This window comes from Perca fluviatilis, chromosome 5 (assembly GCF_010015445.1).
Source record: "Perca fluviatilis chromosome 5, GENO_Pfluv_1.0, whole genome shotgun sequence".
NCBI classification, from domain to species: domain Eukaryota; kingdom Metazoa; phylum Chordata; class Actinopteri; order Perciformes; family Percidae; genus Perca; species Perca fluviatilis.
In genome coordinates this window covers 17,251,312-17,270,043 of record NC_053116.1, presented here as the reverse complement: position 1 = coordinate 17,270,043, position 18,732 = coordinate 17,251,312, and the positions used below count along the sequence as shown (strand labels likewise).

Genomic DNA, 18,732 nt, shown 5'->3' with positions numbered 1-18,732 from the left:
CTCAGGTCCCAGACCGTTCTGAACACTCTGCTTCCAACGTTTTTTCTACTGTTGCTCGAACTGAAGTAAGCTTGTGAAACATTTCTATATATGGTCATCTGCTCCAGGCACAATACATCTAGCCACATGCTAATGTCAGAGAAACCTGTAATCTTGGTTGCAGATTCCTGCAGAAAACTGTTCAATTGTGGTGTTTTTGTTTTAGCCTTTAAAAGGTGATTTTTCACAGTAGAAAGTACTGCTAGTTTCCATTACAGTCAGTGTCCCGGCTGCAAAGGACAGTACAAAGACACCGAGATCACATACACGGAAGACGCGGAAACGCTGACCAATCAGAGCAGACTGGGCTTTTTTTGGGAGGGGGCTTAAAGAGACAGGTGCTACAACAGTGTCTCAGACAGAGGGTAAATACAGGTGCAGCAGCCATGGGCAGTATGAAAGAAATTTGTTTTCTTGAACATTAAAACATTTTCTTGTAAAAACCCAAAATACAACACATCCGCTATGACAGCTTAACACACTTAACACTTGTTGTTGTTATTATTATTATTATTATTATTATTATTATTATTATTATTATTATTATTATTATTATATTAAAGAAGCACACATAAAGCAAATTTTGCGGCTTTATTTATAGTAAAAATACTTTAGATACATACAAGCTGTACATCAACTGTCTCAAGAAACTCAACATCAAAGTCTTCTTATAGGAAAGAAAACAGGTAAAATGAACAGATACAAGGCAAAAAAAATGAGAAAAAAAATATCCATGTTTGCACTGCTTTCAAAAAGTGTGCAAGTGAAAGGCATTTGTTTTCACAATGTTGAGTTTGAAGCCCCCTGTCACTCCACTCAGAGAAAACTCTAAATTTGCTGACCACCATCTTTTATTTCCAATGTTTCAATGTAAGCTCTCTTTCAATATTTAACAAGATCAATTTTATTCCAAGGGATAATGTTTACTATAGTATCAGTCCTGAACCAAAGTCACTGTGATAAATCCTCAGTTTTGTAACATAAGATTATTTTCACTGTATGATTGGATGTATGCTGTTATCAACAGCACAAAGCCCTGTAATCTTTTTAGGAAACATCCACTAAAGCCAAATCCTTGCGTGGCTCAATAAAGGTTTGTAAAATATCAAAATTGTAGAAAGCTGTAGAAGCCTCTATACAGCGGTCATGTGCTGACAGTGAGCAGGTGTGTCAATAGTATTGTTACGGTGTCCACACTAGTTATGGTTTCTTCAGCAAGACAAGAGGGCCAAGCTGATTTAATCTCTCTACTTACGTAATGAAATCAGAAGCAGACGTTCATAGATGGCACTGCTGTGTGTGGCATTTTGGCCATTGGTTTATGGTGAAAGCGAAACCTGAAGGCGGGTTTGACGCTTAATGGACCATCAGCAACATGTTTGTGCATTACATCAGCTGCCTAATTCAATGCTTTATTACTTTCTGGTGATTATTCCAGGCGGTCTGGCAAAATACAAGCTTGGGAAAGCATTGTATCCTTTGCCACCCAAATGCAGACCCACAAGGCTGCAATGTAAGCCTTTTCCCCTACAAACACTAATCTGTTACCAAACAGAGGCTTACAAAGTGAGTGGATCAATATCAAATGAAGACGCTCACTTAAAAGCCGTAAATGTGATAAAATATAAAACTCCTCTTCACTGCATCTACACACTGGCAATTTCTCTCAACATAAGCCCACCATTTCTTTTATAAAACTATATCGTATACAATCATTTTTGCCCACCAGTCAATTTGTGTGCATTGGATTTTCACCTCCTTTATGAGATTGTTCTTCCTTGGTCTTGTCACTTAGAGTGCAGACACCTACTGTTTCAAACTGGCAGTGCTCCAAAGTTATCTCCCACCTTGTCTGCTGATATTATCCTCTTTTCTTGCCTCCTGTTCTGCAGTTCAAATGTCTTTGAGGCAGAAGTCTTGACATATTGTCCGGTTCCACGGTCCCAGACGCCAGTGGCTCCTCACTCATTGAGGGATAAGATGATGTCATCCTCCAGGTCAGAGTTGTCGGAGCTGTCTGTTTGTGGTGTAGACAAACACAGATTTAGAAAATGTGGGGATAAAGACAAAAAAAAAAAAAGATAAATTGCACTGTTGATGGTTAGGGCAGATGACAAAACCTCATCATATTGTCACAGTTAAACATCATGGTTTCTGTTTGCCTTTTAAAGTCAGAAAGTTTTAATTGAAGTCTTCCTTTTTGTTTTTTTTGGGCACCTATTTTATTTTGTTATATATTTTATTATATATATATCCATTCGTCTCTCTTAATTGTGAAAATTAAAAAGTGAAAATAAAATAGTGATAATTTCCCAATTTCCCCTTTGGGGATCAAAAAAGGTTTATCTTAACTTAGGTCTTCATCTTAAACCCATCATCCCTCTAAGGAAAGGAGTCATTTGTGTCTGACTTGTATCTGTATGGGGTTTAAGCCTGCACTTTTGTAGATTTGGGCTAAAGGACTTGTTGCTCTGACAACATCTGCAGATAAACCTTAAAAAAATCCTCACTTGTGTCAAATCATCTACAGTGAAATCAAGCTAACATGATTATTCAGGTACGATGAACGCAACATAAAATAAACAATACAGAAATGAATAACGGTGTGGCCGTAGAGCAGGCGCACATATATTTAGGAGGTTTATGCCTCGACGCAGAGGTCCAGGGTTTGACTCCGACCTGTGACAATTTCCTGCATGTCTTCCCCCTCTCTCTCCCTGTTCTCACCTGTCTTGTCCATTAAAGGCGGAAAAGCCCAAAAAAATAATGATAAAAAAAAAAAGAGTAACGGAAGGCACAAAATATGTATTTAGGACATTTTAAAGGCTTAAACATTGCTAGAATCTATAAGAAGCTGTAGACGCCACACACAAAGTTCACTTGAAGAGCTACACACCATTGTCGCCATCCAGATCAACGTCGTCATTATCAGAGTCATCCTCGTCATTGTCATCCTCGTCATCCTCGTCCCCAACGTCAACATCCTCTTCAAGAATGCGTGCCACCTCTTCATCAGAGGGAGATAATTCATCATTTCCATCATCCTCCTCTTCGTCGTCCTCATCCTCTCCGCCGTTCTCATTCTCTAGCTCAGCGATGAGGGGATCTGTATCGACGTCATCGTCTGAATCTTCATCGTCGTCATCATCTTCCTCCTGATCGTCATCCTCCTGGTGCACAGATGACAATACTAAAATTACCGCCTTACGGTTGTATGCCTCCTCCAACCAGTCAAGTTGCAGTTTACATCCATATCTGTCCGGACTTACATAATATGTGTAGTGAAGAAATAGAACCAATATAATAAAAAAGGTATTAAGTGTATTTTTTGGCAAAACATGGATGCTTCACAAACCTCTTCAAAATAGCAGTACACAAGATCTATACAATCGACACAGTTTCAAGGTGTGCACCCAAGAGTAGTGTCACCAATTCAGTATCCAACCAAATGTCTTGGCTTCGGAGTTAAGGCATTCAAAAAAAAATGATATTATGATATCACAGTGAAGTTGACCTTTGGGATATAAAATGTTGTCACTTCATCATTTTATCCTATTAGACATGTGTGTGAAATTGTCATAGTTAGCGGAGACATTTTTGAGCTATGGCCAAAACTGCATTCTTTGACCACCAAAATCTAATCAGTTCATCCTTAAGTCCAAGAGGACATTTGTGCCAAATTTGAAGACATTGCCTAAGGTGTAACTGAGATATCACATTCATGAGAATGGGACAGATGTAAGGTCACAGTGGCCTTGATCTTTAATCTCTAAAATGTAATCAGTTGATCCTTGAGTTCAAATGGATGTTTTGGCCAAATTTGAAGGCATTCCCTCCAAGGGGTCTTAAGATATCACGTTCACAAGAATGAGACGGACAACCCAAAAACATAATGCCTCCGGCCACGGCTGTCGCCTGCGTGGAGGCATAAAAAAGGTCAATTACAATTCATTTTTGTAGCTGCCTAAAGGAACCAAAGAGGCACAGCAGTATCCGAATAAAAGAACAAAGTTAGAACCTGATCATCCTCATCCTCCTCCTCTTCCTCTGCAAGTCTCTGCCGGCCAACTTCATATAGTCTGCACACTGTGTCAGTGTTTACAGAGTCTTGCTTCTACGGGACAGGCAAAGAAAAGGAAATTCAATTATTTTATATATTTACAAAGACAAATTAATTATCCCAAATTTCTAAAGCCGCATTATGACAAGAATTTACCTCAATCACAGCTAGGTAGCAGTCTTTGGTATCAGTGCAAAGGTCAAATATATTCCTCTTGACATCAATAGTGGCTGGGAAGAAAACAGAGTCATAATTCAATTTCTGAAACTATTACACTAAAATAACGTGATTACCAACTACTACAGTGAACAATATATCGTCACACGTGGGACAAAAATAGAATCTCCACAAACCCCCCTTAATTATAATGAAATACTTAGAGAAAAAATCAATTAAATTGAGGTGAGGGCAGGACACCTTACCGATTGGTTTGTAGTCCGTGGCATTAAAGGTCCTGAACGATGAACCAAATGGACTTTTCATCTGCATCTCCATCATGTCGTCTTCATCGTCAGCCTGCAACATTGCTGCAAAACCAAAGGGCCACAGTATGAGATAAGAGTAAATAAAAACTGTGAACAGCGAGCTGGTTAGCTGTGGTTCGGGCTCTCGAGAGGTCCAAGTGGTCGTTGTATGAGCAGAGCCATTACGGCACGCCAAAGGCTCTTACTGTGAGGTGCCGTGAACCAGCTGGTTCTCCCTGTTGCCAGTCCTTCTGCCCATATGGCTCGGAGTGACGGTGGTATCAAGCGCGCGCGCACACGCACACGCACGCACGCACACACATCTACAGGCTCTGTTCACACCGCTCTACAAACACACACATGCTCACTTTGCTTCATATTTACCAGCCTTTCACTCAAACACACTTTTCACACACTTGCGCTGACTGTGGAGCCAGTTGCAGGCTTGATGCCAAATGCTCTACCTGATCACCTATCATGCAGCGGCTTCTGTATTTACCTCCATAGATGACAGTGCCATTGTTGTTGAAGACTATTCGGCACTGGTCCAGAGCAGGAACGGTGTGGAGGAGGTGGAAGGTACGCAGATCCCACTAAAACTCCAACTAAGGACCATGACACTCTTTTTCATTTGTATCAACTAAATCTGCTACAAATTTAATTACATAGCGATTACAACCATCCCCTGGGTTATGAAATCAATTTTCAGTGCAATAAATATTTAATGTTAAGCAGTGAAAGAAAAGCTCAACAGTCATGCCATCATTTAAGTGACTACACATTTAAACACTTCAAATTATCCAGGTCAACCACAATAATTCAATCACTTAATTTGAATTTTTTAGCAATTAATTAAAAAAGACCGTATGCAAGTCTCACAAATGCTGCAACATATTTTCACCATATGGTGATGTCACACACCCATCAAAATAACTCTAGAGCCATTTTCTTTTCTTCAAAACTTTACTTAATTATTAATAATATTACTAGGGATGCACCGAAATGAAAATTCTCGGCCGAAACCGAAAAAGAGGAAACCAAGACCAAAAACCGAAACACCGAAAGAAATTATGCCAATTATTTGTACCGTTGCATTTATGGCTATGACTGTGTACTAACTTCACTAAAATCAAGGCATTGCAATTGTATAAATTAAGTTTAATTAAAAAAATATCTAGCAGAAATATGGCTACAATCTGATAGTCACATACAGTATATAGTAGCCTAAGAATAGAATAGCTTACCTATTGTTATTATTATTATTTTTTGAGGCACTTTCTTGCAGGATTTCACTGAACATATCAGACAACGAGGGTGCACGACTCTTTTTCTGCGCTCTGATCTCCTCCTGCGCTGGGCGCTGCTCCCTCTCCACGCGGGTTCTCCGCATCCATCGCAGCCTGGATCATTTCTTGTGCGCCCTGCTTTATTTCCGCATCCAAGTAATGGTCTTTATAACGCGGATCAAGTACAGTCGCGATGAAGTGCAGAGGATCCGAATAGATCTCACTGAAACGTGTGCTGACAGACTAAGAGCGCACTTTTCAGTTTTCACTCCGTGGTCCGTCTCAACCTCTTTGCTTAGAAGACGCTTTGCAGGTGGAACGGGTACTGACGTGCAGGTTGTGGTTTCCGTTTGCGTCATCACAACATTTCGGCCGTATTGTTTCGGTGATAAAAGTATTTCGGCCGAAAATTTTCAGTGGCCGGATATTTGGGGCATCCCTAAATATTACTTTAAAAAGGTCCCATATTATAAAAACTGATATTTGTCTTTTTTGTTATAGAGCATGTCGAGGTGCTTTAAAAATACTGTGAAAATATTAAAACGCTCAATCCACAGACAGATGCAACGAGCCGTTAGGACTTGTCACAACTTGTGATGTCACAACTATACTATACTATACTATACTATACTATACTATATCTACAGTGCTGTTACAGTCATTCCCTAGCATCAGACGGTACAGAGATGCCGAAAACGCAGATGCAGAAGACCTGGAAACGCTGACCAATCAGAAAAGACGGGACCTTTTTGGAAGGGAAGCTTAAAGAGACAGGTGCTAAAACGGAGCATTTCAATTTAGGTGTATTCAGAGGTTTGACTTTACTTTTCCCAGTGAATAGGTGTCTTGCCATCAACAAAAACCAAAACAGTTAGGCTATCTCCTACTGTACTGTACTCTCTGTATCTTATTTAAATCTCAAGGATACAATTTCTGTGTTTACAATGACCTCCAGGCCATTGGGATGGAACACACCGCTGATGTTCATATTGAACTTGTCAAACTTGTGGATGGCCTGAGCCGTGCGCACATCCCACAGCACGCCGTCATTCAGCACCAGGTCATCTGTTGGGTTGAAGGTGGCGCAGTTCCTCTTGTAGTTGTTAGCCAGGTCTGGGTTATTTAGAGTCAGAGTTACCTGACCTGTCTGGATGTCATAAATCTAGCAAAAGAGAAAGCCTGAATGTTAGCCTTCACCATTGATGGGTAATGTTTTTCTGTATTTATCATTTCATATCATCATGTTTAAATAATGCCGACATACGTACCCTTGCTATATGTTCATTAGTCCCAATGACACGATCTTGTGAAAGCTTACTAAATTCCACATAATGGTCGCCCAGAAAAGAATGCCTGACAACGAGAGCAACATTTCAACATTTAATCAAAAACATGGAGCCAGTATGAGTATAAAAGCTGAGTAGTTTAATTAATTGCTTAAAGATATTGTAGAAAAAATCCGAAGTCCCAGTATTGCCTTGGCTAAAATGTACGGATTAAAAGGTGCTCTAAGTGCTTTTAGTTTTTTAGGCTACAACATTTTTTTTGTTTTTGTTGCCATTTGTGGAGCCTGAGCTGTCTTCAGAGACCGCGTTTTTTTACAGTGTGTTCAGGGGACAGACAGCTAGCGGATAGTGAGGAGATGTTTGCTGTATGTGTAGCCTAAAAAACGCATCACATCACTTAGAGCACCTTTAATGATGCCAAGTGCTTGTGTTCCATGAACTGAAGACTGCAGCACTCAGGCTGTATAATTAAACAGCATGTCATCTCCTTTGGTCAGGTCCCTCTTTTGACAACATAAAGCTGCTGTAACATAGGGCAGAAGGGGACCACATACATGGCGGTAGTGGGATCATAGACAGGCTTAATTGAGTTGTTGATCTATAGTCTACGGTAAGACAGTATTCATGTTGTACATTGCAAATGTTTCAATTTCTAAGACTTTGAATGTACCTGGTGAAAAAATATGGGTTTAGTCTTTTATGCAAACATCACTTACTTCATGATGAAGACTGACTTCATGCCCCACAGTGCAGACAGAGGGTAACTCCAAGAGGCTGACGTTAAGAGCAAAGAGCCATCCTGAAACCGCAAAATGTGATGATTAATTATCTCCTCCATATGTGTTTTACGACATATAAACATACTCTGCTTGGAATGATAATGTGTGTCTGATATGGTTTCATCACATCTACTCCTTGCTCATTGAAAACCATAAAGTTTAAATGCTGGACATCAAAGTAAACTCAAAATTTGCAAACCAAATTTACAAGTAGAGGGGGCTTTGAATATCTTACACATAAGAAAAGTAATAATACATTCTGCAACAACATCAAGGCATAGCGCACAATTCTTGATATTCTAGTAGATTTCTCTACGAACCCGTGAGGGCTCCAGGTGAGTGATGGCTGAATTGTGACAGCTGTAGCTGGCTTCCTCCTGGCCTGTAAACACATTGTAGAGTTTGAGCTGCCCTGTGCAGGTCCCGAGCATCAGGAACCGCTCGCGAGCTGAGAAGGCACAACACATGAACCCACTCTCATCCTCATCTGCCTCCCTGAACACGGAGATGGGACGGAACCTGGGAAATGGAAAATAAAGAATGTGGAGAAATAGTTGTTGAGGACGGTCAAGTAGTCCCATGTTGTTTTCCAAGAAAGGAAACATGAGTCTAGCAAAGCCACCTACCTGCTAAAGATGAGATGTCTGTCAAAGCAGCCTCCATCCACTCCTCCATATTTAGGATATATAACCCTCCGTGTGTGTCGGGATGTAAAGTTGATGGGTGCTTGGCGTCTCTGTTTGGGCTCAGGGCATTGATGGGGGGTGAAGAGAGAGAAAGGCGGGCATGTTGCCACAGGGTTCTTACAGCGTGCATGCTGTTCCCTCAGGTACTCAGTGATGATGCTGTCTAATGCAGGGGGGGAGGGAAGGTGCCTGTCAAACTGCTTCTTCATGGCTGGACTCTGGCTAAAGGCCCCATGGTCAGACTTCTGCCTCAGCACCCGAGGTTTCTTGCAACTCACCGTACCACACGCCGCTAGCCGTTCACGAGAGAAAATGATTCGTCCAATTAGTGGTGAGCCATTGCTACAGATTGGGACAGACGTTGAGGGGAAAGCAGTAGAAGACACAGTCGGTTGTGATGTAGAGGGACGTGTTTGTAAATTGCTAGATCCTGGGGTGGATGAATGAGAGGGATGGTTTCCGAGTCTTGACCCAACACCGTTGGCCAGCCGTGGGGTGCGGGGTAGAGTAGCAACAGGGGAGGCAGGTGGGGGAGGAGCGACAGGAGGGAAAGCAGAAGTTGAATGTGTAGAATGAGACAGACATGCCATCGGGAGATCTGCCTCCTTGGTGAGTGTGATGGCGGTGTCATGAAGGCCTTTGGCCACAAGGTGGTTCCTGATAAGCAGCAGTAGCTCTTTCTCAGGAAAGGAGATCCTGGACTGAGCTACCACACTGGCCCTTTGTAGCCACGCCAGAGACACGTCCGTACCGATCATCAACGGTTTCCCAGAGATCCTTTCTATCAGCTCAGCTGCAAACTTACAGAACTTGACATGTTCGCTGCGTTTGTCCTGAAGCACAGGCTCCTTCATGAGCTGCTGGATGTGTCCGCTGCTGAACAAAGGCAGCTTGCTGATAATCTGTCTGACGGAGCTGGAGCGAGACAGACCCACCAGAGCCTTACAGGCCAGAGCTCGGATTTGATCTGCATCTGTAATGGGCATCTTTACCGTCAGCAGGGACAACAGCACCTACACGACAGACACAGGATGTAAGTGAAAAACAATGGCTGACAGAAAAGAGGGCATATTTTCAAGTTCTCTTTTTTTTTTTTTTTTTTTTAAGAAGGACTCCCAACTGAGTGAACTGACCTAGTAGTGTCTAAGTAGCAGCCATGACAAGAGGTGGAAACATTCTCTAAATGCTAAGAAAGAACTGCTGCCCCACAATTCTTTGCTCAGGCAGCACACATCTTAACAATAACGACATCCCTGACCAAGTGGTATCTATCTGTCAAATAAACTTTAATATAAAGATTTGGATTTAATGCCAAAATATGTGTCAAAGCTAAAATGTTTATGCAGGGTAAGTTGATTTCTATTGATGCCACAGCAACATTTTTTTTTTTCTTGCTGCCTGTCATAATGTCTGGCCAGTTTTCCTTCTGCAATGTCCCAACTGCATGGCAGCTCCACTCTGTGTGTGTGTGTGTGTGTGTGTGTGTGTCAGCTTGTGTGTGTGCTTGTGTGTGTGTGCTTGTGTGTGTGTGTGTGTGTGTGTGTGTGTGTGTGTGTGTGTGTGTGTGTGTGTGTGTGTGTGTGTGTGTGTGTATGCGCGCTTGTGTTTAAAAAGTGTGCACGGTTCCCAAGATAAAAAGTCAATATATAACTCCAGTCCATTTACAACTGCAGCTCTTAGCAGCAGCTGTCATGATGCACACACTGCCACAACTTTAAACACGGTCTTACAGAATGACTAAAAAGACCTTAAGATCACATTTTCTCAATGTTAAAAAAAAAAAGTAAAGTACAGCCTTAAAAAAGGCCTTGACAGTATAAGTTAACTCTACCTTGATGCCATTGTTGGACTGCACCACATTCCACATCTTAGTGAGCACACTCTCGCTGGCTTTGGTCTGCTGAGGCAGGCGGCGACGGGGGGTGCCTGCGATGAACTTGCCAATGCTGGACATGCGTTTGTCTGGAGCACAGACGCAGTTGATGACGACCTGCAGAGCTGACTTCTGAATCTCGGCATCATTTACAAAGACCTCTCCCTCTGCCACTGCCAGGACTATACTAATTCCTGAGGAGGAAAAAAATAAATAAATAAATAAATAAAATAGACAAAACATTTCACAAAAATAATAACTTGGAGTTACGCCATCTCTCAGCAGAGCTTGGCGCAGGTTGTATGAAATAAACAAAAATGGAGATACAAAGCTACTGCATATTATTACATTTAGTGGAGAGTGATCATACATTTAATTTAATTGCACTACATTTCCAAAAAGCAACTACTCAACTTCATGCCCACACCATGCAAGAGATGTTATGAGACACTGAATCAGTGCACTATGGAAAAATGTAAAATTACAGCTGCTAACCCAACATACGTGTGTTAGTTAACTATTGGCTGTATACAAGTAGTTTTACATATTTGATTTATATCAAATACAAAACTTGTGTAGAATCACACTATGACAACACCTACCAACAGTCGAAACAGTGGATCCTCCCTCATCAAGCACAGCAACAGCCTCAGACAACAACAGCTGGGTCTTTGGGACTACTGTGAGGATGCTCAGGATGTCGAGAGCATAACGCACCGTATCGCTCCTACAAGGAAAGAAATATTCATCATTTTACAGTACCAGTCAAAAGTTTGGACACGCTTTACCATTCAAGTTAACTGGTACTGTATAATATTATCAAATCATTATATCACCATGTAACACATCACAAGTCACTGAATAAATAAAAGTAAGAAATGCTCTTTTGTAAAAAAAAAAATTAAAAAAATAGGCAATAGATGAAGCAAGAAGAAATGGAGAATAACTGTCTGGTCCATACCTGCCATAGTAGGTTCTCCAGTCACAGGCAATGGAAATGAGCTGCAGGAGGAGCTGAACACATGACAGCTTGTGAAAGACCTCTGCTGGTTCCCAGTACAGTCTGAGTGGACCATACTCTATCAGAAACTCCATCATTTCCACCACCTGCTCACGGCTATAGCTGACTGCCTGGAGAACGAGAACACAAATGATCAGTACAAGAACACAAACTCCTGCATTTCTTTTATCGCTAAAGCATAAATACAGCAACTGAACATATTTGTATGATACATTTTAAAAGGTTAACATTTTCCAGAAATGTCAATCTCACTTATCCTTTGTCCGTGTACCTTATAGTATGGTTGGGAGTGAATGGGGGCACCCCCCTCTGTGCGCTGCAGGGATTGCTTCACCTGCTCTACCTTGATCGCCAGGTGGGCCTCAAAGTACCGGCGCAGGGCCATGCAGGTGTGCTTGGCCGTCTGCCTGCTGGAGAAAATCTCATCATCACTCAGCAGTGCTCCCTGGTCCTCAGGGTTCAGGATCTCCAGTGTGCTAATCTGTAAACAGTCAGTTCACATCAAACATAAGTACAACTACACCATCAGCATCGGTTATGTTGTGATAACGATTTGACTGCTTGGTTTATCTTTTTCTTGAAAAATATGGTATTTTCTGTGAATGATACAGATGGTTAGGTTTACATGGTTACTGTGAGGATCACATGCAGCGGACTGTTGGTCTGCCCTACCAGATTGACGAGGCGTCGGAGCCCGTCCTGCCTGTCGAAGAGCTCCAGGACGGCACGGAAAGAGAAGGAGATGGAGAAGAACATGGTGGCGTGGCAGCAGCCGGATGCATGTGAGCATTCCAGCAGCCACAGCGTGTAACCAACCACATCTGACAGGATGGAGTGGGGCAACATGCACACCTTGGGAGGAATGAACACCTATGAATATAAATGTGCACTGCTAATAGAGCTATGCAATACTGATCAAATCTAGTATCAGTTTTCAACAAATACCATAATATTAATGTCAAGATGATTTTGTGAATAATAACCTTAATTGTAAAGCACTTTTCATGCAGAGATGCAGCCCAAAGTGACCAAAACCGTTGCTGTATATAGTACACCACATTTGCGGAATTTGGTGATTATTTAACTAAAATAGAACAGATGGACAAGCTCATAATTGTATCACTAAATTGTAAAGCAGGCTAGGCAGGGTTTTTCCTGCATAGAGGAATTTTTGGCACCCCCCAAAGAGGTTTTAACCATCCCCAAAGGAAAGTCACCAGCACCAAAATGATAAGAACTGAGCAATTCAAATCCTCTCTAAAAGGTGAGTAATTTACCAAACAACGTTGAACAAGCAGAACATAAACTTGAATATGAGCCCTAATCTCAGTTTTAGTCAGACTGTACCGGACTCTCACGGTTATTTATGTAAATATTATTTTTTTTAACCAGTTTTGTTAACTCTGGTTTTATTTACTTAAGAATAATAGGCCTTTTTGTTTATCAAATTGTCAGAACTAACGAGTAAATGCATAGATTTCTGTCAAATAAGGTAACACAGACTCATTGCCTTTACTGTACGCGGACCTATCATGCCATGTGTAGTCCCCCCCCCCTAAAGGCCCATTCTGAGCCAGAAAAACCCTGGTACTTGAGATATATCACAAGATTACCATTATCTAAATTCCAGACAATATATGTTACCACAATGCAAAAGAATGACACATTGCAAAGCTCCAACATCTTTCCTTGGGCACATACAGTACTAAAATACAAAACTGCAAGATAAAACTGGCACAATTACGGCAATATTCCAGATTTCATTGTATATCTATTTGCATGATGGGTGTCTGTTTTGTACCCTTTCCATGGCGTCCTGGTTATAGGCAAGGTAGTAGAGGCACAGAGAAACTCCAGTAGCAGCCATAGATGGCCTGGGGATTTCCAGCAACTTCTGAACTCCTCCATGAGCCACAAACTCTGCAGCAAACTTCTTGTGCAGCAGCAGAGAAGCCAGGTACTGCGAGAAGAGAGAAAAGTAGAAAATAAGTCAGAAGCGCTTGACCTTGTGTTTCGCCACCATGGAGGCCAAACTAGGGGAGATAGTGTTTACCTTGAGAGCCTCAAAGGTGAGCTGCACGTCATTGGTCTGCTTTAGATCCATATAATGCATGAGCAGCTCACGAGCTCCCATCTGCATGAACACTGCCAGCAGCTGCAGGAAGGAGGAGGAATGGGCATTGAAAACACACATATCATGTAAATTGGCCTAACTATGGAACCATGTGAATGGATAGTTGCTGGAACCAAAGTGAAACATAAAAAAAGCCTGTTAGTCTTTAACAATTTCCTGTGTAAATTAAAAAATACACGATGTGACCCTCAAAACTACTCTCTCATAGTATTAGAACAGAACACAATCATTTCTTTAATCATAATTAAGGAAGACTGACATCTACTGGTAAGTCTGTGACAAGACAAGGGAAATGCATAACTTGCGTAAAGTGATCAACAAAGCACATCTACATGCTGCAAAAGAAGCCATTTTACTATACACTGTGCAGGTTGATGGTAATGGACAAACCTCCTGATACTCTCCCAGAGGTGTGAGATACTGCAGGATGAGCCTCTGTTCGATTTCTGGGGTCAGAGGGTACAGATGATAGTTGTTGCCAATCACCCAGGGGCTCATCTCAGACCAGCTGCTGTTGGAAAGCTCACTAAAGTTCCTGTCTGGGTCTGGCAAAGAGAAATTTATCTTTTGTTTTGAGGTCCTGCCACTCTCCCTCTCTGCCTTCCTTTTTAGGTAACTGCTGCCATCAGACATGCCTTGGTCTGTCAGTGAACCTGGGGCAGACATGGGCTTCATCATGGTTTTAACAGCCGAGTTGGCACGGCTGCTGGTCTTATGAGGGGAGTTGAGACGGAACGAAAGCTCGTTTTCAGGCTCGAGGGTTGAGAAGGGAATTTCACCACCCTCCCCTGGCCCTGTCCCCTCCTTTTCAGCGCCGTTTCTCCCCGGGAAGGGCTTCTCTTCAAAGCCTCCGTCAACAGTCTCCTCATCTAAAGGTAGCAAAGGCTCACTCAAAGTCTTCCTGGGGCTGGGCCGTTTGATTTCCCTTTTATTCTCAGCATCCTTATCCTGTAGCTCACGCAACCGATGCAGCATCAAAGGCACCTGTCAATGTGAGGCATGAAAAACAAGATGATGGAAAGTTGCTACTTCAAATCACCTCATGAGTGATGATGAGCAAACTGGTCTAAAGCTTTGTGGGATAACGCAGTTCTATCAGTTGTTGTAATACATTGTCCATCACTATGTACTTTCACATTATTCATTAAAATAAGACTGACATTTGAGACAGAGGAATCCCCTACTGACCAAAACAGAGTTCTCCTCCCTGTAGTTGGCTGCAATGTCCTGGTTCTCCATAGCGCCGGCCAACAAGCCTGTGGCATATATTCTGAGGGGCTGTTCGGCCTCCTGAGCCCACTTAAACAGCCTTTCAACAATGCCCTCCTGAGAAGAACAAACACAGGAGAATGGTAAAATAATGTAGGTATAGAAACAAGAATTAATCTGTATCTTAACTTTCTCAAATAAACCTTTAAACGACTTTAAAAAGGTGAGTGGGGTGACAGTTTATCATTTAGTTTTATGTCCTCACAAAGCAGTAGTCAAAGTGTAACTAACTTGCAAGCTGGACTGTGACTCCACAAACAAAAAATACATTTTTAGACAGCAACTGATGTCTCTGGTTATCTACATTTGATGAGAATGTTGTTCAGTACCATTGACTCTGGATGTGCCAGAATCTTCTTAAACTAAACGAAGAAAAAACTGAGGTGGTTATTTTTGGAGCAAAAGATGAACAATTAAAAGTCTGCGCTCATCTTCAAACAACAATGTTAGAAACAACAGACAAAGCCAGAAATCTTGGTGTAATTATGGACTAACCTGAATTTTAACAGCCATGTTAAGACAGTAACAAAGTCTGCCTACTATCACCTTAAAAATATATCAAGGGTTAAAGAACTTATCTGTCAACAGGATTTGGAAAAACTTGTCCATGCTTTTATCTTTAGTAGACTAGACCATTGTAACGGTGTCTTTACAGGTCTCCCGAAAAAAATCTATCAGACAGCTGCAGCTAATTCAAAACGCCGCTGCTTGGTTCCTCACTAAGACCAAGAAAGTGAATCACATCACTCCAGTTCTGAAGTCTTTACACTGGCTTCCAGTGCCTCAACAAATTGATTACAAAGTACTTCTGCTGGTTTTTAAATCACTAAACGGCTTAGGGCCAAAATACATTTAGGATCTGCTTGTAAACTATGAACTAGCCACAGGGCTCTAGAGTGCGACCAATTTGGTCGCAAATGCGATCAAAATTTTTAAGGGTGTGACAAACATTTTTCCTAGGTCGCACCGGTGCACCTAACGTCCTCGCATCTGCATCTCCACGAACGAAGCAATGTCATTTATATCGATATGGTTTAATGTTGCGTTACATGACCCATTCATTCTGTAAAGCCGTGCCTGTTTGGATCTCTCATCCGCGCAGCCCCGCCCCCATTCACACACACACGGCACCGCCGGTCCACACTGCTGACATTTGTCTACAGTTTTAATTGTTATTAACACAGCTATATTTTGTTAAGTATGAGAGGGAAACCTGTATTAGTACCAGTGTTGGTAACTCTCTGTTATTGCGGCCGCCACGGCGAAAAACACATTAGAAGTTATTAAATGTGTATAAATGTTAAAAATGGCTTTGACTTAAAACTGAACATTTAGCCCACTTTGTAAAAAAAAAAAAAAAGCTATATATCGTGTATCGCCATTCAGCGCTAATGGTGCCGTGAGGAAAAATTTGGGTGCACCTAAATTTTGTGCTGGTGTACCTAAATAAAAAAGTTAGGCGCACCAGTGCAACCAAGGCAAAACGTTAGTCTGGAGCCCTGTAGCCAGACCTCTCAGATCAGCTGGGAAAGGTCTGCTTAAGGTCCCCAGAATCAGAACCAAAAAGGGGGGAAGCAGCATTCTGATTTTATGCGCCACATATCTGGAACAAACTTCCTGGTGACTGTAAGTCAGCAATAACTCTCAGCTCTTTTAAATCAAGGCTGAAGACCTATCTTTTTGACATTGCCCATCTTTAATTCATTGTACTGTACTGTGAATTTTAAGCCTATATTCTGTTTTTAATTTTGTTTTTATTTTTAAATGTGTTTTAATGTTTTATGTAAAGCAATTTGAATTGCATTGCTGCTGAAATGTGCTATATAAAAAAAAATTACATTTTTAACTGCTTTAATACCAAAGGAACCAGTTTGTCTGAGTGGCATCACAGACATCATCTTCTCAAGTCAAAATTATAACATTCACTTTTTATGTAGCTTCCTCTTTATTTATTATTTATGTTTGCATGCTAAGCACAAATGTATACTGTCACCAGAAGAATGCGTGTAAACATGTATTACTGAATGTACCTTTAATCACTAAACAAAGGATGTTGGATATGCATCTGGTAAACTACAAGAACATAACAGGGTAACATGATAGATAAAATAAACACAATGTTTGTTTGAAGTGAACAGAGAAAAAACTAAATGCTATTATCTTATCATGAACTCAGAAATAACCCACCTTTTCCTGAAAGACCACAGCTGTCTCCAATCCAGGCATGATGTTCTGAAGCAGGCGACAAGCTGCTGCATTGAGGGAAAATTCTCTGCTGGTCATCACATAGCTATTCACCAGCTACAAAGGGAATAAAAAAAAGAAATCACCTTCTGATTTTGATGCTAAAAATTGCCCCTTATTTTGCATCCAAACAACCTATCCATTCTTACGGTGTTCATAAAGTCATCATTCTTGAACAGGATCTTGAGCAGGTGCCCTAACACGCATTCTGGATCAGCTCTCCCTAGTGGCCAAGAGGGAAATGTCAAAAACATACACAATATTCAAATCTCCAGTAATCTTCTATTAATGTGATCTTTTTCTTTTCTTTTTCTTACCAGGGTGTCGGTCATCAAAAGGGTCTGGGTCCGCTTTGTGGTACTCCTCTGTTTCTTTCTCAACAAGCTCTGAAATTCTGAAAGTAACAGCACATCAACACATTTACCATGTTTAAGTCACACCCTCCTAATCACACATTGTGTAACTAACTTATCATAAAGACTTTCACTAAACTACTTACTTGGTGATGATGTTAACTAGCTCCTGTGTGCTGCCTTGTTGCTCCCTCTCCCACTGTTCCAGTAGAGTAGTCAGCTCTGCCTTGGAGTCCACACTGGCAGATGCCGACGCCATAGCGCAGCCTGTAAGGGTGACAGACACTTAATATGTATTAATTTCATTAACAATACACTTTACAATTTAGTCCACGTATATACACTACTCCAGGGGATGATAACAAAGTGTGCTGGTGTGTGTCGTCAACTATAATCTTAAAAAGTCAACAAAATACACCACCGTCCGAGACACACATACATGAAAAGCATGACTGCAGTCAGATGATATCTTTCGCTAAAATCAGGAGAACAAAAAAAAGCAGATTTGCTCCATCGCTTCACTAACGTCAAACAGCGGAGTGTGCAGCTGCAGCTGCCCTCCAGGGACTGAAACTGTCAAACACGCAGTTACTTTTCAAGTTAGCATATACCGTAGATTCAAATATTTTAGCAGAATGTCTGGTTTAATTCGGAACTAAAATCTCAGCACCAACACCGGCACAAACTGCTTGTTCTACATTCTACTTCTGGCCGATACTCACTGTACCAGGGGGCAGCAAACTCAGACTCTGCCTGTTGCAGTGTTTGGCTAGCTAGACTGTGGCTAAACAAGGAAGCGTATATACTCAGCTGGCTAGCGACACTCTTTAAAATGGCCACTTTTGAATTCAAGTATTATAGTTTGCATTATGCCGGAGCATTCCAGACATGTACAGCGTATTGTGTGAGATTAAAATCATACTCGAACCAACAGAACCTGCCTGTACATGTAGCCTAGCACTGCAGCTAGCAGCATCACAGGTAAACCTGGCTAGTTAGCTAGCATGCTTACTTTACGTCGTTGTTCCGCTCAGTTCTTCTTCGTTTTTACCAAATTTACCAGGACTTGTATTCACCGATATCAGTCCAAACTTGAGTGCGCCTAGGTGAATATCCACGTATCTATCACCGTTTCACAGCCAATGCTTAATTAGCTTTATTGTAGCTTTGTGTTCACGGTTTATTATCATTATGGCGAACACGTTCCTCACGTCATTGCACGGGCGACAGTCCACTTT

The 18,732-nt window shown here is 41.5% G+C and overlaps 1 protein-coding gene across 1 annotated transcript; it reads right to left on the bottom strand.

Moving 5' to 3' along the window:
- Window positions 1-611: 611 nt before the first annotated feature.
- On the bottom strand, window positions 612-18,694 carry LOC120558338 (DDB1- and CUL4-associated factor 1-like). Its single transcript, XM_039799282.1, has 25 exons — window positions 18,507-18,694; window positions 17,641-17,761; window positions 17,459-17,535; window positions 17,291-17,364; window positions 17,085-17,198; window positions 14,817-14,954; window positions 14,019-14,612; window positions 13,548-13,649; window positions 13,296-13,454; window positions 12,167-12,346; window positions 11,766-11,975; window positions 11,435-11,604; window positions 11,076-11,200; window positions 10,432-10,667; window positions 8,541-9,613; window positions 8,235-8,433; window positions 7,852-7,934; window positions 7,118-7,202; window positions 6,778-7,011; window positions 5,063-5,156; window positions 4,522-4,626; window positions 4,256-4,329; window positions 4,058-4,153; window positions 2,936-3,209; window positions 612-2,056 (listed from the first exon to the last, which is right to left on the bottom strand). Exons 2-25 carry the CDS (start codon window positions 17,751-17,753, stop codon window positions 2,001-2,003), a joined length of 4,665 nt encoding a protein of 1,554 aa, XP_039655216.1. The 5' UTR covers window positions 17,754-17,761; window positions 18,507-18,694; the 3' UTR covers window positions 612-2,000.
- Between the last annotated feature and the right edge of the window lie 38 nt (window positions 18,695-18,732).

Excerpts from the sequence above, each read along its gene's own strand:
- LOC120558338 (XM_039799282.1), bottom strand. The coding sequence starts at position 17,753 with ATGGCGTCGGCATCTGCCAGTGTGGACTCCAAGGCAGAGCTGACTACT. Across the intron at positions 14,613-14,816 it reads GGGAGGAGAACTCTGTTTTG|GTGCCTTTGATGCTGCATCG; the intron begins GTCAGTAGGGGA and ends TCACATTGACAG. Across the intron at positions 7,012-7,117 it reads CTAATGAACATATAGCAAGG|ATTTATGACATCCAGACAGG; the intron begins GTACGTATGTCG and ends CTCTTTTGCTAG.